The 23,424-nt window shown below is 33.5% G+C and overlaps 1 protein-coding gene and 1 pseudogene across 1 annotated transcript; both read left to right on the forward strand.

The window, feature by feature from the left end:
* The first annotated feature begins 9,570 nt into the window (after nt 1-9,570).
* On the forward strand, nt 9,571-11,228 carry LOC114193206 (protein terminal ear1-like). Its single transcript, XM_028082925.2, has 4 exons — nt 9,571-9,978; nt 10,061-10,171; nt 10,252-10,411; nt 10,779-11,228. The coding sequence occupies exons 1-4, from the start codon at nt 9,602-9,604 to the stop codon at nt 10,941-10,943; spliced, it is 813 nt and encodes a 270-aa protein (XP_027938726.1). The 5' UTR covers nt 9,571-9,601; the 3' UTR covers nt 10,944-11,228.
* Nucleotides 11,229-21,025: 9,797 nt separating this feature from the next.
* On the forward strand, nt 21,026-23,170 carry LOC146884278 (uncharacterized; annotated as a pseudogene).
* Nucleotides 23,171-23,424: the final 254 nt, after the last annotated feature.

Consider the following 23,424-nt stretch of genomic DNA (forward strand, 5'->3'; position numbering starts at 1 on the left):
TTGACCTCAACGTCTTAGCGAACCCACCACTAATGAAAATGAGAGTGGAACAGAAAGTAAGTCTAGAGAAAAACATTTGTTTGAATAAAATAAATTTGTTTTTAGCATGGTAGCATTCCCAATAACTTTTTTTAGGAGAGAATGATCAGGGCATGTGGCATGTGACGTGCCGCCTCAGACTCCTTCATCCCCTCTTGCACAGGCTGAAGAAAAATATTTTCAACAATTTTGAAGGAGAGTTGCCGGAAAACATGTGTTAGACAAAAAGAAGAAGATGAACATATTTTTTCAATAAAGAGTTTTAATGATGATGATGATGATTTATGAAGAAGTATGGAAGACTTGATGATGATGCATCGAAAATGTTGAAGACTTACAAGAATGTTTGGATTCAAGATATTAATTGAAGACTTAAGAGTTTAGTTGTTTAAAGTCTTGTAATATGTGTATGTTATTTAAGATAATTAAATTAGTAGGTCAAGAATTAAAAGACATAATCCAAACAATAGAGCATTAAGAGAAAGTCTTAGTACAAAACCTAATGTGATAATCGATTATCACTTATAATAATCGATTATCATAAGTATTCTTTTAAAGTTTTCATAAATTGCTCTAGAATAATCAATTATTTTAAAGGATAATAGATTATCAATACGAAACAATGTTTTTCAGAAACTGTTATGGAATAATCGATTATCACTTATGATAATCGATTATCTGTGGGAGTTGTGACTTAACTTTTCATATTCTTAACCTAATTTCTAAATAGGCTTCTATAAATAAAGTGGTAGGCTTTCATTTCAAATATACAGAAGTTAGAGAAGTCTGAGTACTTGAGAACTCTCTATGGGAAGGCTTTGAAAAACCTAGTGTGGGTAGAGCGATAACTTTCATCAAGTGGGATCTTGAGTGATTGAGTGTTGCTGCTGTTGGTAGGAAAAGTCGATCATCCTTTGTGTGATTCAAAGGAGGTGTTCATTCCTTGGGTGATTCAAGAAAGGTGTTTTCATCCCTTGTGGATTTCAATGGAGGGGTCTTCATCTCTTTTGTGATTCGAGAGAGGTATTATTTTCAAAATCTAAATCTTTCTTATCATTAATTGTAAGTTTGGTTTATTTTAGTGATTGAGTTAATCTCGCTTTTAAGAGATTAACAACTGGATGTAGGGTCTTTTGATCCGAACCAGTATAAATACTTTGTGCAATTTTCTCTTCCCTACTCTCTTTATTTTATTGTGTTTATTAAAATGAAGAAAAGATTTTAATTGAACTTTGATATTAAAAGGGGAAAATTTTAAAAGCACAATTTTTATTAAAAACCCAATTCACCCTCACTCTTGTTTTGTCCAAACGCTAATTATTCCACTACGCATTTTAATAACAACATGGTGAGTGAGAAGGAGAATGAAGTGTTGGGTATGATGGAGGTACAATAATGCTGGTGGGGAAAAGGGATTGAAGAAAGGGGTGCAAGGGTCACTACTAAAAAAAAGCTCATATATCATGCCAATTTTGTTTTGAATTTTCTTTTTTGTAGGAAATACCTATGATGAATCGGTGTATGGTTTCTCTAGGGAAAGGGTGGCAAGAGGTTACATTGACCTGCACAACACGTTTGGAGATGGAGGCCTAACCAAAACGATTCTTATCCAATATCTGGTCATTGAAGCACATACATCATATAATATACTACTTGGAAAACTCACTTTGAATCTACTAAGAGCCGTGGTATCTACTCCCTATCTTGCCACAAAGTTCCCATCAATCACAAGCAATGGCGGAACTTGCTCAATATTTATGGGGGTGCCAAAATACACTTAAAATTTATATATTTAATTATGGATCCGTAAGATTATTGAACTCAATAGTAATTGAATCAATACCAAAATTTTTAGTTATATTTTGTTTTTAATATAAATAATCATATTGTTAGCAAAAAAATTCATCTTCCGTTTTATTTTGCAATCTTATTTTGATAATTTTCACTATAGAAAATTATCTTTCTGATATAGTTGTAGAAACAAGAAGAGTTAAAATAAGACGAGACAAATTAAAAAATCAATCAAGTAGATGTAATTGACTTCCTATTTTTGTCAAAGATTGATTTTGTCTATTTTCTTCCTCACGGTAGCTTCCATTTTATCACTTTTAAATAATTAATTTATTCTTTTATTTCTTCATCAATATACTTATGTGTCAAAAAAAATACTAAAAGATAATTTATCATAATCTAAATAAAAATTGCGATACGTAATTAATAAAAGAAAAATATATGATAATAAGGTCACAATTAAAAACCAGTTATTAAAAAACACTTAGTGAATTGCTCTTTCTTCTATATTTATAAAAATGAATATACCAAATGCTCGTAAGATAAAAAATAATATTAATTATTAAACTAATATTTCACTATCAATTGAGGAAAAAAAGAATTACTTTTTTCTTCATTAATAGAATAAAGCATACAAAAATGAGAGCACAAAATAATGAATTTGTGTTCAAGTTTCTTTTTTTCTTCATAAACAAAAGAAAACAAAACAAGCAAAAGTCTAAAGTGGATACAACATGTGAGAAACTCAAAAAAAAGTGAGAAAAAAATAAAAAATATCTTAATAAATTTGTTTATTTTTTATTAAATTTAATTTTATGCTTTATTATTTATTAACATTAAATGTTATATTTTATAAAATAAATAAAAAGATACCTATTTTAATTTTTATCAATTCTCAATATATACTTTTATTATTTATAAAATTTCAAAAAATCAAATTTCTTATACATAATTAAAAAAATAAAAAATAAAACAATTTTCATATAACATTAAAAAAAATTCAAAAAAAGTTTGGGGGGGAGGGCCACGGCTCCCCCCTATCCCTTCATTGGTCCGCCAATGGTTGCAAGGGACATAACACAATGCATAGGGATCAGAAAATGACCAGAGAGTACTATATAGTCAGTCTAAAGCTACCACTTCCCCCGTTAACCTCTAATAACATCGAGAAATCCCAAATAAACGACATTATAATGGGAAGAGAAGATTTGGACCTCTAGGTGAATAATGACGCGTGGATGGAACCTATGTGAGAAATAAGAGTTTTCCCTTTGCTTGAGGAAGGAAGAAGTTTGAGAATTGGATCCGCTATCGACGAGGAAGGAGAAAGAGCCATTGGTCAAGCTTTAATGACTAATGCTGACTTGGTCATGTGGACAACAACTACATCCTAAGAGTTAATCCGAGGATAGCATTGCATTGCTTATCCGTTTTCAAGGGAGCTTTAGGCATCTTAAAGTTTTCGAAAATATGGTATGCAACAAACAAACTTGTATTCCAAATTTAAATTCCTTAAGAGATTTTAAGTAGGCATAAGGATTTTGTGTTCACTTCCAAAAAAAGGGAGGAGAATCACTAAGGATTACTTAAAATCCAAGCCTTTCCTAGCCAAAGCTACCTCTATCCCTCTTACACCTAACTTCTCAAAGGGAATTGGGTTTGAAAAGTAAGTAGACTCACACTAAACTACAAACAAAAAGAAAACAATTAAGGAAAGCAAATAAACTACTCTACACGACCTTAATGGTAAGGTAGAAGGCACTTCAGAACCTTCAAGCCCTCACCAACTAAATTTTTTTTAATATGGTTAAAAGAGGTTCAAGTTGGGAGATGAGATTGAGCACCAAAGACTCCCCCACGACACCTAACTTGGTCGTGAGCTACAAGTCCAAAAATAATACAAATTACAAGTCAAAATTCCAATACAATCAAAATGTGATGTTTCCATCTCTCTAAGTGTTCACTCATTTTTATTCTTGTTTCCTCCTCAAGCTTAAAGGTCCAAAGAGGTCTCTAATGCCTCTAAAAGGCTTCCTTTAGTTTAAGCCAACCTCTAAAAGAACCTACACCACAACCCAAAATCAAAACCAAAAGGTAGATTCCAAGGAGAAAGCAAAGAAAAGCAAAAAAATGAACAAAGCTCTTCAACCAAAGGTTAGGCACACAAAATAAATACCTAAAGAAAATCTCTAGAATAGATCACAAAAACAAAAAATTACTAGAGTAGAAATTGATGCTTTTTGTCTTTGCCAGCCATTAGTCAAAGGTGCACTATGACACTCTCTTGTTTGCAAAATGCACAAACTAGGTTGTTGTGTAGAGGCACTTTCACATTAAAAACAACCACAAGATCAACATCAAAGTGCTCACATAAAGTTTGGTGGTAGTGGCCCCCCTTTTCTACTTTTACTTTTAATATTTTGCTTTTGCTTTTGTACTTTTTCTTACTTTTTCATGTACCAAATGACTTGATTCTTTTTGTCTCTCTTGTTTTCACGTTTCCAGCCACAAAAACACATCACTACACACACCAAATATGAATTTGAAAATGCTTTTGGTAGCTCAAAACTCCAAGTAACAAAAAAAAAATGTAAGAAAAGCCTTCTAGAATCAAAATATGACATGAAACACAAACAAACATAAAGGAAACTTAACTTTAGGAATCTGCCAATGGCCTAATGACATGTATGAACTTAAATATGTAAAGAAAAAGCACTCAAAAGATTATATATGGTGCAATTTTTAAAATCAAGAAAAACATATATTTTTGTGATTTTTGAAAGCTCAAAACTAGGATAAAATGACATTAAAAAGACTACACATGACTCTTGAAAACATGGATGAATTTAAAAATGAAATTGGCCATAAATATCATGGAAACCAAAACATATATATTAAGAAAGACTCGAAAAACATAAAAGCACACAAACAACACAATTATATGAAAATCTAATGGTGAAAACCGAATGGTTCCAAAGAAGAACAAGAACTAGAACCATGAAAACAACATATATGGACTTGAAAATGAAGACAAGAAAGAACAACACATGAGCACAATAAAAAGCAATAAAAGGACCAAGGAACTTAGCTCCTCTAGAACCAAAGCTCTTGATACCAAATGATAACCTCCTCCTCAAGCTAGGTTGGGCCAAAGCTTAAAATGATGGCTATGGAGGTGATAGGATGCACACAAGCTTGGTGTATGAGAGGAAGTACCTCTCGATTTATGGTATTAGATGTTAGGATGAAGGTTGTTTGTGGTGCTCTAAGAGATGATAAGCCAACTCTAGAGAAAGAAGTGATAGAGGGACCTCATGGGATACTCTAGCAAGTAACTAAGAGACAAGTTTATGGCTAAAAAATATTTTTGGCAGCATAACATTATCGTTCTCAAAGTGAGAAATACAGGGGGGAGACACCTATATTTATAGAGTAAGGTGTCTCCAAAATGGTCCAAAACCCTAAAGTGCTAACATGCACCAAAACCCTAACAATGCTATCTTGGTGAATGAGAGCTTGACATGTGGCACTCCTCACTCTCACAAAACTGAACCAATCATGGAGTGCTATGTGGAAAGCTACTTATGAAAAGCCTTTCCAATAGGACAATGGCACATGACCACTATCTTTGTAAGTGAACTCTTCATTAAGGGCTTACCATTTGGCATGTGTGGGATGCCACAGACTAAGCTAGCTTGATGAACATAATTAAACATCAAATAGTTGCTTAAGTAGGTGCATATGATGCTCCCTACTTAAGCAAGATTGTTTTTAAAATCATACACTACTTGGCCCTTAATACAAGGCCTAAATATTCCTAATTTATCAAAGATACTCTATTATGGCGCAAAAGAAAAGATTTTTACTTCACCTTGCAAAGACGACTATATCTCTCCATGAAAGTGCTTAGCCATGCTAAGGGGTATGCCAACATGTATGTGAAGATGGTGTGGATCAAGACACGTATCAAAAATTGCACATGCACTTTGCCACTGAGACAAAACTTCTTAGCTTGATTACATAAGTGTGCCACACAAATGTAAGCTTTTATTGCACTTGACTCTGACATGTATTGGGAGATGGTATGGCTAATGACGCATGTAAACTATTGTACATCCCATCTGCCACTAAGATAAGACTCCTGACCTTTATTTGGTAAGCGTGTCACACAAAGGTAAGCTTTTATTACACTTGACTTTGACGCTTATTAGCATGTGGTGTGGCTCAGGACACATGTACACAATTGCACATGAACTCTACCACTAGGACAATACTTGTCATCTTTATTGGGTAAGTGTGCCAAACAACTTTCAAAACCCAACTTGATAAAATAATGATACTTATCCTACAAATACCATCATACACCACATTTCAACCACAAACTACCATAGTATTACAAATCATAATAAACCCAACCATTGTCTTTACTCTATAAACATAAACACAAACACTTATCATCTTTTCATAGAGTACTTAGGCATGAAGAGACAAAGAACTATTCAAATTCCTACCTCATAGTCTTATTTGCAAATGACGAAATCAAACAATGTGAAAGTTCAAAATTCTTTCGGATACATACAACTATTCAACTTCCTCAAGGAAAAAATGTGCACGACGTTGGAACTTCCAACCAACACATCCTTTATGCAACTTAAATATCAATAGATCATGACATTTGATCCATTATAAGTCTGAATTTCCTATTCACACAATCATTGAATTGTATACTACGTTTATTAAGCAAATACTTTCTCTTTTAAATCTACCTCCTTCATCCTTTTACACAAACCCAAACCTCATCGCGTCCACACCTTCATATGTCACAACCTAGAATAATGCCAACTTGACACAATTGCACATTTAATGAACTATGGTGTGGAGACCATATACAAGTAATATGGTGTGGAGACCATATACAAGTTACTGAAATTAACTATCATTGTCCAGTTAGAGTAGTTAATAACCACCTTGTGCATGATACAATTTAAATCAAATTTGATATCGATGTTGCACAAATAATCAAGTGTTGGAAAAAAAATTCAACTTCTACACTCATTTGTGCGACGTGAACGAACATAGAACAACATTGAACCTTTAATCCAAACAAGATATCCACCTACCACTAGTGCAGGGAAGGCAAACGACAGCGGTTATTTTGCACTTTTGGCTTCGGGTTCGCACCCGAGGCATATACTGCCGAGGTAAAAAGACTTTTGTTTATGCCTCGGTTATTAACCCGAGGCAGAAAAAGTAGTTACTGCCTCGGTTTCCTCCAACTGAGGCCTAATTGTGTATCAGAAATATCAAAAAAAAATTCGACGGAGCAGCGGCGGTGCAGGCGGAATGAAGGGTTGCTGCTCCAAGTCCTTCAACTTCACACTCACCACCTCTTCCCCACTCCCACCCCTTTTCACAAATTCCCCAATCTCCCTCTCCAAATAAACCACCCTCAACTCCGAACTCAAAACCGAACCCCCTCGACCCTTTTGAACCATCTCAACAAAACCTCTCAGAGCACTCTTTGCATAAACACCCATCACAGCTTCGAAACCCTGCTTCCGCGAAAACCCGACTCACGATTGGATCGTCGAGGATTGACAAAACGAATTGCTTCAGAAACGACGTCGTGCCCCCGTGCTGGCTTTGCTGGTAAGCGTGGAAGCTCTCCGGCTGCCACCGCTGGTTCGCCTGCGACCGCTTGATGGCCGCCATGAGCGAGTTCTACACCGGAGCGAGTTCCTCCTCGCCGCCGCCGCCACCCCCTTGGACGACGGAAGCCGGTCCAGCGATACCCCCACGGAGTGGTGGTGAAGTCGGAACAAAGGCTGGGGTGCAGTGGAAGAAGAAGAAAATATTTGGATGCTGTGTGGGGATGCTCGAAGAAGAAGAAAATCGTGATGGTTTGCGCAGCTGCAAAAGGATTTAGGGTTTTTTAAACCCTACGAAGCCATACTGCCTCGGTTAATTCGAAACCGAGGCATATTGTCTTACTATATGCCTCAGTTGGCAATAGACCCGAAGCAAAAAGGTCCATACTGCCTCGGTTATAAAAGAACCGAGGCATATTTTATCAGTGAATTAAAACAAAAAAAAATACAGCCAAGTAACTGCATCGGGTAAAAAAAACCTGAAGCAAAAAAGCTATTAGGCCTCGGTTCTGTGGTAACCGAGGCATAAAAGCAGTTAAAAATTTTCAAATTTTGTGAACAGCGTGAATTCGCAATTTTTTTTAAGCTATATGCCTCGGTTAGTATAATAACCGAGGCATAAAAGGTGCATTTAATTACAAAAATGTTACCGCATGTTTATATGCAGCGGATATACAAAAACCGAGACATATACTATGATGTAAAAACTCTGAAATGCACTAATGTACCAACCTTTGACGAAAAATATGATGACTTGTAAAACTTGAGTTATATCGACGAAAAAATATTACAAAATAAAGATAATTTTTAATGTATAAGTTTAATTTCATTTTTACTTATGTTCAATTACTTAAATCTATTTGCTTTGTCATTCCACCGTTATGTACTCCAACTTTTTTTCTTCCTAATATGTTTTAGATTCTATTACTAATATATATATACAAACAACTACTAAATAAAAAAACAATACATCCTTAAATATTGTATCTCTACGTCTAAATAATTAAATAAAATCAAAATATTTCAAATATCTTATTTACAATAAATAAAACATATTATCTTATTCTCATAAAATTATTACAACATAAATTTGTTTTTATAATCTTTTACTTCACTTCTTTTTCAAAGTATTTCACCTACTAAATTATCATTAACTAAATTTATTTAACCAAATAAATATACATTGTTCAAATTTTTTTTAAACAACTACAATGATTAAAATTTGTTATTACAATAATTTCCTTAACTTAATCTACTTTTAATTTAATCTTTTCATTCTCCAGTTTAGAATTTGATTTCCGGAAACTGAATTCTTGCCGGTAAATCGACGCTGAGTGGCCCCAACGAACCGAATTCTGACCAATACATATCTAGCACAAACAATAGTATCCGGAAAAATATTAGGAACAATATGATATGGATTAAAAAAATAGCAAAGAGTGCCACTTGGAAAACAATTTCCAACAACAGTTACCATTTAGAGGTTTAATTCTTCTGAAAATGACAAGAGAGTGTAAATTGACGGGACAACAATGACATGATGTCTGGTTAAGTAGAAATTTAGTAGACTAATAAGGTAGTATGAATAGTGCTGGAGTACTTTACTTCTTGTAAGACTGGGTATGGTAACTCAGAAGTAGGTAGGACTGTAACACCATTATCTTCGAGTTATTTCAACAAAACTATTTAGAAAAATATATATTAAAAAAAAGTTTTAAAATACTAGTAAGAAAATAATAATATTGGAAGACTGTTTTTAAATGGTGATATATATTACCTAGCATACTCATTTCTGCATTGTGACCAAAGTGGAGGGTCTGCAAAATGTTTGGAAGGAAAAGAAAGTGCGTGTGGAAGGCGGGTGCAGAGAGCGAGCGTCACCATCCGGCGGCAGAGAGTAGGCGATGGCAGAAGAACAACACGAGTTGGTCTCGTCCTGTAACAGAACCAGCATTTAATGCCACAACCCAAAACCTTCTCATCATTGCACTTTCCATCATTACTCTTTTAACATTTCCCATTCCCACACTCATTCCACCACCTTCTCTTCATCATTACTTTCCTTCCTATAAATTCCACCTTCTTCTACTACCTCACTTCATTCTCACCGTTTCAACTGCACCATGCTTTCTCACCACACTCTCAACCCTCACGCTCCACCTTTTTATCTCAAACCCAACCAACAACAACTCCAGCTACTGCATTTTTCTCGCCCCATCTGTTACTACGTTCCTCCCTCCACCTTCCCCCTTTACCCTCCCTTTCACGCGCCATTCTCCAACCCCTCTCCTCAACGCGCCAAAACCGACACCGGTCGGAGTAAAGTGTGCGCTTCCGCCGGAAACTGGCGCTGCCACCGCAAGTTTTACAAATGGCGGGTTAGGGGAAGGAAGATTCGGGAAAACGGTACGGTCGTTATGCCGTTTCCTGACACCGTTAAAGAAGCCGAGTCCTCTTCTATAACCACCGTCATGATTCGCAATGTCCCTAACCAATTCAAGTAACTGCTCTCTTCTCGCTAACCTTTTATGGAATGTGAGAGTGTAGTTTTGAGCGAGATGTTTTGTGGCAACTTGTTTTAGGTTTGATGACTTGCTACACATACTGGACGAGCATTGTTTGCGACAGAACAAGAGCGTTGACCCCGAGAAGTGGTCCAAGTTTGACTTCGTTTATCTGCCGGTGGATTATAGGTAAGGTTCTGGAACATTGTGTGTAGTTGCGGTTCGTTCGTTGTTCACGTTTTCGTGTTCTTTTTTTTCTTTGTTTCCAGGAAATTTTCAATGCAGAAAAGGGTCTCGAATCTGGGATATGCCTTTGTTAACTTCACCTCTCCTGAAGCTGCGTTCAGATTCTACCGCGAGTTCCACGGTGTCGAGTGGGATGTTGACCAGAACAAAAAGATATGCCAAATCAACGTGGCTCAGTATCAGGTTTCGTTGTCGTTTCAGGAATGTCTTTTTATTTACCCTAATGGGTCTGGAAGAAACTTTTGGTGTTTCTATTTGTTTTCATATATCTTAACTCTGAGGCTCATTAGTAGTATTAATGTCAGTGTTGGACACTATTGCAAATAAATATAGATATTACGTTTTAGTTTTTATGAAGATAGATCTTTTTGTTTGATGAATAACGTCTTTCTGTAGCGTTTTTTTTGAATGTTTCCTTTTGGATTCACCGACGCATGTGAATGAAAATGTTGATACATAAATTTAATTAACTTTAAGCAATTACACTAATAAAGTAAACGTAGGGGAATGTAATTTCCGTTCATAACGTGTTGTCCCTTCAATTGTGCAGGGAAGGGATACTCTGACGAGGATTTTCCAGACAAAAGTATTCCGGTGTGCGAGCCCAGATTTATTGCCTGTGCTGTTCTCAGAAGGCCGTAACGGATGGAATCGTCGAATCGAGGGAACTTATTTGGGCAATCATGTTTGTGGCCTGCCACGAAGAACCAAATGAACCTGTGCTTTTGATCAAAAAGTGTGATCAATCTTTTTACCTTTCCAAGGGAACTTAATAGTTAACCTTTTTCTTTTTACCTTTTTTTTTTCCCTGTAGGCTTAGGCTGCGGAGTTTTTAGTTTCCTTTGTTTTCATTCTCCCCCTGGAAATGGTGGGGTCTGCAATCTGGGGTGAATTGGAAACATGGGTTGAAAAGGACTGTGAATTGCTCTGCAAAATTAGTTTGCTTTGTTGTAAATTGTTGTACTTATATAATAGTAATCGTTCCAATCTTAATCCTTATGTGCATGCTTCAGAAGAGACACTAACGTGTGATTGTGTTCTATATTTTCATTTTTTTTATATGGCATATATTTATCCGACTATGATTTAAGGACATTTCTGGCGTTTGGTTTTCAGACTGAGTTTAAATTTTGCAGCTGTTTGTTAATTTGTCATGGAACTGACGGCTTCGATAAGCAAACCTTTGGTGTTAAACCATAACATTAATCTAAAATCCTCTAGCAAGCAGTTTTCTGGTTTGGTTTATGGCTTTATGTGTTGCCTCATGTGTTATTTTTCTCCTGCAGTAGGAAACATCCATGTTAATGAAACATGTTTTGGATTAATACTCTTGCATTTGTAGCCGCTTATAGTAATATGTCAATTGACATTATCTGAGCTGAGCTACGGTCACACAATGAGTAATGGTATTACATTCATTGATTAAAATAAAAAAAAAAAATATAATGTTGTATTCATGAAAAAAAAGAAGACTAAAGGATAGTGTTAAAATGAGTGTATAAATATTTTGTGTGCCACATATTTAGCACTTATTATACTTATTTGTAACTTACAATTAAGGCTTCTGTGAATTACATTAATGTGATCGAAGAAGGATATGGATAGCATGAAAAGACGAAAGATACTGTAAACTGTTTATAGTATTATACTCGAAATATACTATTAATAAAGAAAAATTTAAAAACTTAGTTAAAAGTACATTAATAAAGTAAAATTTAAAAAGAAATTAAAAGTATATTAATAAAGTAAAATTTAAAATCTCAATTAAAAGTATATTAATAAAGTAAAATTTAGAAACTTCAATAAAAGTATTTAACTTAGAAGACCACCGAAAACACTGAAGTGTTCAAATTAATGCTACATGTAATTTGAAAAAAATTGACAATTATTATTCTTTGTATTTTATCTTATAATTAAATAAGATAGTTATTTAAAATATTAAATAAAATATCTAAAAATATATTTATTCTGGAATTATCTTTTATCATCACATCTTATAACTAAGATTTATTAATTATCGAAGTATTTTTCTAAGTTCAATTTTTATTATCATTTTCTCTTCTTATCTCAACTAAATCTCTTCGGGTCTTGATTTTTTTAGCTTACTCTGTCTATTACCTTAAACTTAATTTTTACTCTATTAAAACACCTTAAAATAATCGAAAGAACATTTATCTAATTAAAAAATTATTTTTAACATAATTTTATATCTCAAATTCATTTAACTATGTTAAAATAAATTTTAATTAAAACACACTTTAAATAAAAAAAATCATTTAAGAAATCAAAATTAAATTCTAAATGAAAACATACATATACTCGTGAAGGACGAAAGATAAAAGTAAAAGAATAAACATATAATCCATTTTTTATTTTGTATAGAATTATTACCTTTTAACAATTATTTATAATAATTCTATTTTCATTCAATTTTTAGTTTTAGTATTTACGAAAAAAAAACAAAAAACTTTGAATACATGAGGGAACTTAGAAAGTTTTTGCGCAACATAGTATGTAAAATACATATCTCTAAATCACTTATTATTAACTATAATACTTTATATTTCAATTTATTCTTAAAAGATTTTATAGATGATCTTCTATCCCATTGTTTATTTTTCTTTAACCAAATTATACCTTTTTATTTTCCTTTTTTAAACCAAATTACTTTTTCTTTTCTTTTTATTTTTAACCAAATTACTTTATTCTCATCTCATCTATCTTTTATTAGTCTTATACTTGTTTTAATCTTCATTTTATTTTTCGCCAGCTTCTCGCCCACCCACTTTTTTATTTCATTCTCTCATCTAACACTAACTTTTAGAGTACAAATTCTCTACCTTTTGATGTCCCACGGCAAAAAAGTACAAATTTCTGGTTTGGTTTTATGGCGTGTTGCCTCATCTTATTTTTCTCCAGCAACCAATTATAGGAAAAATCAAGTTAATGAACATGTTCTGGATTAATACTTTTGCATTTGTAGGCACTAATATGTAAGATTTGTTGCATTATTTACTTATTGGTCGTTCCTGATTCTCCTTGATAATTAATGTCGTTATTTGTATTTTTTATTGTAGTGAGTTTTTTTTTATATAAGTGGGGTTCAGATCGAATTTTACCAAGTCTCACTAAATGTTAATTTGTTTTGATAAAAAATGAAGAGCCTTAGATCGAAAACAAAAAATACTGTAAACTCTAACCAATAAAGTCAAATAGGTTCATCTCTTAATCATGAGAATTAGAATTTTATTTATAAGTAAATCAGTTATAATTTATTTATTCTCTGAAAATGAAAAGAATATTTCAGTTAGAAAGAATAATAACAAAAACAAAGATTACAAAGATAATAACCAGATATTGAATCTCCCATATAATAATATCCTGTTAATAAAATTTAACTTAACTATTAGGCGAATAAAGATCCAATTTGTGATCCTTTGTGGGCTAATCTTTTAGGTCGACCTTTGGACATCTTATTCATCTTCGAGTCATGCCTTAGACGATTGAAACGGTATAATGATAATTTGATCCTATTCGGTGGGGAGGATAGAAGGGGCAGATGGGGTAACGACCCCCAAACTTCTTGAAATTTTTTTAAATTATATGTATTTTTTAAATTCTTTAAATTATAAGTATGTTTTAAAATTAGGTAGTAGTATAATGAAAAAATAATGGAAATTAAATTAGGTGTTTTTTTTTTTATTTTCTTTTATGAAGTACAACATTGAATGCTAATGAATAATAAAACACAAAATCAAATATAATAAACAAAAGTAATTTCTTAAGATATTTTGGAGTTTCTTCTCTCATCGTCTTTTGAGCTTCTCACATATTGTACTTGTGTATCACACTTACCTGTTTTGTTATTGAAGAAAAAAAAAAGTTAGACATAAGTTCATTATTTTTGTCATCATTTTTTATATCTTTTTTTAAGATAACTCTATCTTGTCTCACTTGATGGTGAAATATTTGTTTAATATTTAGTACTATTTTTTATCTCATGACCTTTTTTGTATATTCATTTTTTATGAATATAGAAAAACAAGTAATGTATTATGTGATTTTTCATTGTGACTTATTATCATAGTTTTTTTTAGTAATGATGTCTCTCAACTTTTGATTAGATTATGATAACTTATTTTTTAGTGTTAAACTTCTTTTTTAAATAGGTATATTGATGAAAAACAAAATAATAAATTTATTTTTTAAAAGTGATAAAGAGAAACTACTAGTGAAGATGAAAACATGATAATATGGTTGCTCATGGCCAGTGGCGGACCTTTGTGGTAGCAGGGAGGGGCCATGGCCCCCCCAAAAATTTGATTTTTTTTTTAAATTTTAGGTATTTTAAATTTTTTATATTATAGATATTAGATAATATATTATAAATTAATGATGATTAAATTAAATATTTTATTTCTTTTATAAATATAATAATTAATGTTAATAAATAATAAAATATAAAATCAAACATAATAAATAATAAATAATACAAAGATTTATCAAGATGTTTTCATTATTATTTTTCATTATGGTTCGTTTGACCTTCTTATAAATCATTTTCATTTCTTATTCTTAAATTTTTTTCTTTTGTTTTTGAAGAGAAAAATATTTATTTTTTTGCTCTTATTTCTCTTTGTTCTCTTTCATTCACGAGGAGGAAAAGAATTAGGTAATTCTTTTATCTTACTTGATAGTGAAATATTAGTTTAATAAATTATTTAATAAGTCTCTTTTATATTAATTTTTATTTTATGAACATAGAAGTAAAAGTATCTTATTATGTGTTTTTTTATAATCGGATACTGTGGTTCATTATATGACTTGAGTTTCTCACAAATCGTTCTCATCTCCCATTCTCACCTATTTTCTTTTGTTTCTTAAAGAGAAAAAGATCTACTATTTTTGCTCTCATATATCCATTCTCGAAAAAATAAAGAAGAAAGTAATTCTCTCGTATCACATGATAGTGAAATATTAGTTTAATAATTGTATATTAATTTATTTAATGAGCTTGTATATTAATTTTTTATTTTATGAACATAAAAGAAAAAATATTGTACTGTGTGTTTTTTATAACTGGATCTTAAGTGTGGTTTGTTTATCATCGAATTTTCTTTTGATATTTACGTCTCTTAGTTTTTTATTAGATTATGAAAATTTATTTTTTAGTATTTTTTTTAAATAGGTATACAAATTCAAGTCTTCCATAGATTTATTTGTAATCTTTTTTTTAGTTATCGTTATACTAAATTATGTATTCATTTTTATTATATTAGTGACAATAATTAAATGTATAAATTTTGAACGTATTATTTTGGCTCCCCCAACAATGTTGATCAAGATCCGCCACTGCTCATGGCATAATAATGAAACAAAAATTTGTGAAGACTTTTGAATCGATCTATCCACATTAATAAAATAGAAAATGAATATTTTGTACATAATATGATTATTTACATTAAAAGAAAAATAACTGGAAATTTTAATTATGATTCAATTATTGATGAATTCAAGAATATCAAAAAATGATAGACAATCCTTTATATATGTGTAATTTCTTTTATAGTTATAGTTATACTAAATTATGTATTCATTTTTATTGAATTAGTGACAAAAAATTAAATATATAAATTGTGAGGATACTATTTTGCCTCTCCCAAAAATTGAGTATGTGATAGAGATGACAAAATTACTTGTGTCCACAGGTACCAACAGTGGATAGTTAGTACCTGTGGGTATTTATTACTGTAGGTAGTGGATATTTTAATACCCGTTTATAACGGGTTGAATGCAAGTATCATATTATCCGTACCTAGATGTATATGTTAACCATAAAAAATTAAAATTAAAATTTAATTTATATTTTATTAAGTTAAATTTAATTAAAATTAAATTTTTTATATTTTATTATATTAAATTTGATCAAAATTAAATTAAATTAATATTATATTTTATATTTTATTATTTTATTTAAAAAATTTATAAAATATATATATTTTTTAAATATTTGTAGATATAAAAATATTCACAAATATTCACGAATTTTAAAGTGATCCACGAACAATTTTTAATAAATAAAATGAATATATTTAATGTTCTAATAATATTTATAATAAATTCTAATTTGATGCAGTTTATTATTAAATTCTAACGACCATATTGAATATTAAAACTAAAATTGAAATTAAAAATTTACCTTTAAATTTACAAATAGTAAAATTTTATTTTCGGATAAGAGATACCTAATTGTTATTATTTATGTTACTAATTTTATCTATCCATTATCATATATTATTCAATATTATACATTCACATAAAACTCTATCCTATATCGAAATTTACTTAGATTTATTTGGATTTTTATGAATTATGTCACGTCAGTTTTATTTGGTGGTTTTTGTTTATAGCTATTTCTGCCCTATTTCGAAAGCCGAGTGAGTGGACTTGGTAGGTATCACTTTATTTTTATTGGATTGTTCAGAAATGAGTTGTGGTTCGATTTGTCTGGTCTTGGTGGTGATATGAAAGAGGTGTGTTTGTGGTGATGTTGCTCATCTATTTTTGGAAATGACAACTGAAATCATTTGGGGTACGGATCCTGAAATGAAGCCGCAAAAATTAATTGAACATGCAAAACCAACCCAAATAATGACGTTTTTTTTAAGCCTTTTTTGTTTTACCTGAAGGACATCCCAAATTTCTCTAAAATAAACCATAGTTAAAAAGAAAAAAAAAATTCAAAAGCACCATACAGATAAAATTTATTATATTATTCATATTTATGATGTTAGCCATTAAGTTAATTCTTTTATCATTTTATATTTTTTATTAGAAAATTTGTCATGTTACTTCTATTCTACTTTATGTAATATGTGTTTATATATCAGTTTAATTATTATTTTAATCTTAATATTTATCAAATTATCCTATGTGATTTATTAATTTTTTTAATTTTTAATTTAGTTTCTATTTTATTTAAGGCTGTGTTCGCATGCATGTATTTACTGTTGCAACGAAAGTGGAGGGATGGATCAGCGGTGATTTGCGGTGTTCGCTTGCTATGATTTGAAGGCAAGTATGTGAGAGGATTTGAAGGATTCATGGATTTTGGCATCCCGCTTCTGAACCAAAGATTTGAAGGAGAGTGGTAATAAAAGACGTATTTACCCTCGTCATAAATGTTTCACGTGTTTTGCATGTACAGTGGAGGTTCAACTGCATTCAGAAAAAAGCAAAGATTCGTGAGAAAAACACAACAGATTCGCGAGATTCCTGACGGGATTCCTGACATGTTGTGACTATACAATCTGTGTTTGAATTTGTTTGACTGCAGCGACCATTAAATAACAATTGAATAAGTTAGAAGGTTGGTGTGTGTGATTGGTGCGGTGTATAAGTTGGAAGAGGGGAGAAGGCAGAGTTGGTTTTTCGCATGACGCAGACGGTGCTGTGGCTTCTGTCATGTGAGGTGAGTTTTTTTTTGTTGATTATATTTGTTTGGTGCCGCTGGCAGTGCGAAAGAGAGTGGAGAAAAAGACCAAAGGGGTGCCAAATCGAAGCGCGGAAGAGACGGTGGCTGCTGGAGGTTTTTGGTGGCCTGGAAGGGATGTGGTGGAAGCAACGGCGGAAGGAAACGGTGGCTACTGCAGGTTGTTGGTGGCCTGGAAGGGATGTTGTCGAAGCAAGGGCTGAAAGAGACGGTGGCTGAAGGTTCTGCAACAGCTTGGAACCGATCCGCAGTGACCAGATCCGATCCCAACATGTGAGGAACCGATCCAGAGAAGTTGGAATCGATCCAACAAGAGGCGGAATCGATCCATGATGGTGCAGATCCGGATCCAAGAATCGTCGTTGGTGGAGTTGGCGCATTGGAGAACTTGTTGGCTCGTGGGAGAGTGGATTCCAGAAGGAGAATGGCTTGGACAAGTTCGTCGTTCATGGAAGAGTGCCATGGATCCATCATTTCCGATCCATAGTCCAAGTGTTTTGTTGTGGGTGTATGAACTGTGTTCATTTTCTGCAAGTGGTGTTCGATGATGGTGTAGTCATTTTTGCATGCTCTCTCCAACAAGAAGCTACATGATGGGAACTGATGTACTGGTAGTGTTCCTAGTGCTGATGGGAACTGATTTTTGCATGCTCTCTCCCACCCTCACTGTTCTACTTAATTTCTTTGGTTGCAGGTGGTGCAGTCTGTGGGATGGTGCAGTCCGTGGGATGGTGAATGACTCTGCACCTTGCTGGAGGTGGTGCGTAGGTTGTGCGTGGTTGTGAAGAATAGGAGGTTAGTTGAGAGATATTGGAGGCTGTGCGTGGTTGTGAAATTAGTTCCCGGATCTCAAACCCTGGTTCATGTTTCGGTTTTGTGTGTGAAAACTTTGACTGGTAAGGTAGTTTGTGGTTGGTGGACTACAATGGTTTTTATTAACTCGAAAATTCTGATATCAATTTGGTTGATGTAGGTGTTGGAGTGTTGGTGTTGATAACTTTGTTTCTTCTTTGAAGTAAAAGGTACGTAGATTTTGAAAACTTTCTTTGTTATATTTGTGTGGTGGTTATATATGGATTGTTATTGTTATGGATTTATATGGATTTATATGTATTTATATTTGTTATTTGTGGATTATTGATGCAATTGGTATGCCTATTTATTTTTCATTGAATTATTGTCGTGAAAAAGAAATCTTTTGTATAAATTTGATCTTATTTTTATATTTTTTCAAATAATAATATGGAAATGGTTGATGCTTATGTGTATTATATGTATGTCATAGTGGTTAAATTTGTTCAAGGTAATATGGAAGAAGAACTAGAACTTTCATATTTGGATGGCGAGGATGTAGTCGATGATGTTGTAGGTGTGGACTTCAATATAGTTACACATTTACATCGACAATTACAAGTGCGTACAGCAATTGCTGCAGTAACAATGTTATGCATTGTTACACATGCGTTGAATATATTGACTATATATTCGAATCATAGCACTACTATTACGGAATACGTCCCCAACAAAGACCGTCGCAGAGAGCAATTGATGTCTTACCTGGTGCACACTAATCGATGTCGTGACATTATTCGTATGGGACCAGAGGCATTTATTAACCTATGTCAACGACTAAGGTCAACTGGGTTAGTGAAAGATGCAATACGGTCAACCGTGGAGGAACAAGTTGCAAAATTTCTGCACATAATTGGGCATAACGTTAAGAATAGAAGTGTTGCATTTTTCTTCCATCGTTATGGGTCAACTGTTAGCAAACATTTCCATAATGTATTGGATGCAATTTTGAGCTTGGAGTCCGAGTTTTTAATTCAGCCATCCGGAAATGATGTGCATCCAAACTTGGCCAACAATAGTCGGTTTTTCCCATACTTCAAGGTAAAATTCCAATTTCTTTGTTATCTTATTTGAATAACAACGTCAACAAAAAGGGAATTTTGTTTAACTTTCTAGCTATGAAATAGGGTTGTCTAGGGGCAATAGATGGAACTCATGTCCGAGTTAAGGTCCCAAGATCTGATTCCGCAAGGTTCCGAGGGAGGAAGGATTGGCCAACACAAAATGTTTTTGCTGCATGTGATTTCGATATGAGATTCACTTATGTCTTAGCTGGTTGGGAAGGGACAGCATCTGATTCAAGAATTTTGAAAGATGCTCTTTTTCGAGATGACCCCTTGATCATACCTGAAGGTTAGTCTTTGTTTCTTATTCATGTACTTGTGCGTCCGAGAAATCTAAAGTGTTATCATTCGTGTAGGAAAGTACTATCTTGGGGATGCTGGATTCATGCTTAAAAGAGCAATAATGACTCCGTACAGAGGTGTAAGATATCACCTTAAAGAATTTACACGAAGAGGGCCACAAAATCCACGTGAACTGTTTAACCATCGCCATTCATCACTACGGAACGTCATTGAAAGAACATTTGGTGTTTTGAAGAAAAGATTCCCCATTATAGCAAGTGGAAGTGAACCTCATTATTCTTTGGAGACAATGATTGACATTGTATTAGCTTGTTGCATCCTTCACAACTTCCTTCGTGGTGTAGACAATGACGATGCGCTAATTGATGAGGTTGACCGAGAGATTATGGAAAATCATGTAGAGACCAATATTGTTCACACACGTGAAGATGATTATCGTCTTGGGTGTAATTTTAGGGATGAATTAGCTGAACAAATGTGGCGAGATTACAATAATTGTTAGTTACATGTACTTAATTATGTTGAATGACTTTGCTTTATTTAATGGAAAAAATTTTGGTTTGTATATCAAATTTATTTAATTTCATATAATTAGTACTGTTTTTTATTTAGGTGAGAACATGAACAAGGGAAAAAGTGTTGGTATTGATTCCGGCACCGGATCACGGGAATTTACAAAATGGACTGAAGACATGGATGAAAAGCTATTGACAGCGATGCTAGAAGAAGCCCGATGGGGGAACAGGGTTGATGGAAGCTGGACAACCCAAGCATACAACAATATCGTGAGTCATCTGAACCAATTGGGGTTTGTCTCAGTGACCAAAAATAATGTCAAGAATAGGCAAAAAGTGGTCAAGGAGAAATGGCGTGAGGTTCATGATTTGTTCAGTTCACTTAGTGGATTTGCATGGAGTTCATCAACCAAGCGGTTTGAAGCAGAAGACGAAGTTTGGGAAGACTTAGTCAAGGTAATTAAATACTTAGCATGTGTTTTCAATGACATACACAAATTATTTTAACACACACAGGAACTTATCAATGCAGGCCAAACCATCTGCGACGAAATGAAGGGTCACTAACATTAGACACTACGATTTGATGGAGGAACTGTGGGCAGTCGATAGAGCAACTGGTGGTGGAGTCCACACGGCAAGACAAGCACGACGCAAAAGGCAACAAACTCGTTTGGAGGTTGATCTCAATGATGAGAATGAGTACATACCTGATGCACCTACCTTTGAAGGAGTTGATTACCACCTTCCACCTTCACCCCCTCAAATGGATGAGTATAGTCCTGGCCCGACTCAATCACTGCCATCAGTCCCCTCTGGCGGGACGTCAACATCACGGGGGTCGAAGCGCAAAGCCCCCATGGTGGATGTATTGGACTCCCAATTTGACAAGCTTACTATGAGGCTTGATGGATTTATGGATGTAATGGGGTCTGGGAACTCTCCTTTTGAGAAAATTTCCATGATGGCGGAAAGACAAGTCATAGCATTTGAAAAGCGCAATGATATTCTGATAGAGCAAGTGGGGATGATGCGTCGCAATGGAACATTCCAATACACCGAGAGTGATATCTGGGAAATGCTTAGCGGAATGAATATACCAGAGCCTAAAGTTATGGAGCAGTGCTATGATTTCCTTTGCACCAACCCTTTGGCTACGAAAAGGTTAATGGGAATGCCCACCAATCTCCGATGGAATAAACTATGGAACATGATGATGGGGAGTAATTGACATCCGTGTTTGATCCAAAGACAATGTGACTTTGGAATCAATTACCATCTTTTAATGTTATCATTTTGTCATGAATTTGGACTATTTTAGACTTCAATTATGTTTTCATTTACCTTGTTAGAGTTTGCACTATGTTATCATGTTTTGATTGTATGAAAGACTTATTCATTATGGATGTATGTAATGATCTAATTTCTTATGATTAAGTACCACATGTTTATTGTGTGCTATAATTTGATTTCTTATGTATGACTGTATTTTTCTTTCTTCTTTATGATCTGAAGACATTATTTAATGGCGTCATCATCATCCAAAAGAAGATCTAAAAGTGGAAAAGACAAAGAATGTGCAACAAACACGGAACCTCCACCACCAAAAAGACATACTGTCGTTGATGTCTTAGATCAACGACGTTTCTTCAGCCATGTTCATCAAATGGAACACTATGCACATGAATTTTACATAAGAAGAATTGTCGACCCCAAAATAATGGATTATGATTCCTTTACTACATCTGGTCTTTATTTCCATCATCATCTGGTATTTTAAGGCCTTGTTGACTTTGTAGCTATGGACCGACCATTCTATCCGGATCTCATAAAAGTTTTCTACTCAAACTTGAGGATCTCAGCCAACGGATACCTACAAAGTGAGGTTAACAAGAAGAGAATCAAACTTAAACCCGAAGATTGGTACAATATTGCCCATTTGAAGTATGAAGGTTGAAAGATAAGCTTTACAGATATACCAGAAGATATCCATTTCGACCGAGACATGGCATTGGCTTCCATGTTGAGATCGGACATGCAGGGTGAACGTGGCAGGACTGTCGGTTCTATTAACGTAAATGACAGACTACTACATTATGTGGTAGTGCATATTTTGACACCACGTATGACTAATTTTGCTAAACTGTTGCAGGAAGACATTTTAATGATGTGGTTGCTTAAGAATAACATATCCATTAATTGGCCTCATCATATAATGCAGCACATGCTTAAGTGCAAGGCTAGTGATACTCCTCTTCCGTACGGTGTGTTGATCACCCAGATTATGCAATATAGTGGAGTAGATTTTTCTCCAGATGCAAATACAACCATCGGGAAGAGACAACATTTTTCCACACGTTCTTTGAAGAGATTGAATATTGTTAATGTCAATGGTGTTTGGCAGCAGGATCATGCAAATAATGATGATGAAGGGCAACTACAACCACAAAATGTTGTGCATGACCACCCTGTTCATGGAACCAACCACTCTGATGGTGATTTTGAAGATCCTCCCTTCCACTCTAATTCTGAAATCATCCATCAAACGTGGGATGGGGTCCAAGACTTGCAAAATAGAATGCAAGGAATAGAAGATATGCAAGGACGTGTTCAACGGATAGAAGATAATTTATCAAACTTGACTCTTGATATGAATCGGCAAATGGCAGAAGTGAATTTCAATGTCAACTTAATTCTTCACAAATTAGATGATTAACATAATTTTGTCGCATCATTGTATCGTAAGACTCTTCTCATTTCAATTTCAGTACATTTATCTGTATTTGATTATGTTCATCTTTTTAAACCGACTTAATTGTCACTTATAAATATTATTGCTCTTCAAATGACATGAATTGTAAAGTGTTGGTGTTCCATACTAATTTTTAACTTTCAAATCAAATGAATTTCACAATTGCTTGATAAAATTTATTTCAATAGTATGAGTATAAATAATTTATCTTATTAATT

This window comes from Vigna unguiculata, chromosome 8 (assembly GCF_037176805.1).
Source record: "Vigna unguiculata cultivar grain cowpea cultivar isolate G323 ecotype 2 chromosome 8, ASM3717680v1, whole genome shotgun sequence".
Lineage (NCBI taxonomy): Eukaryota > Viridiplantae > Streptophyta > Magnoliopsida > Fabales > Fabaceae > Vigna > Vigna unguiculata.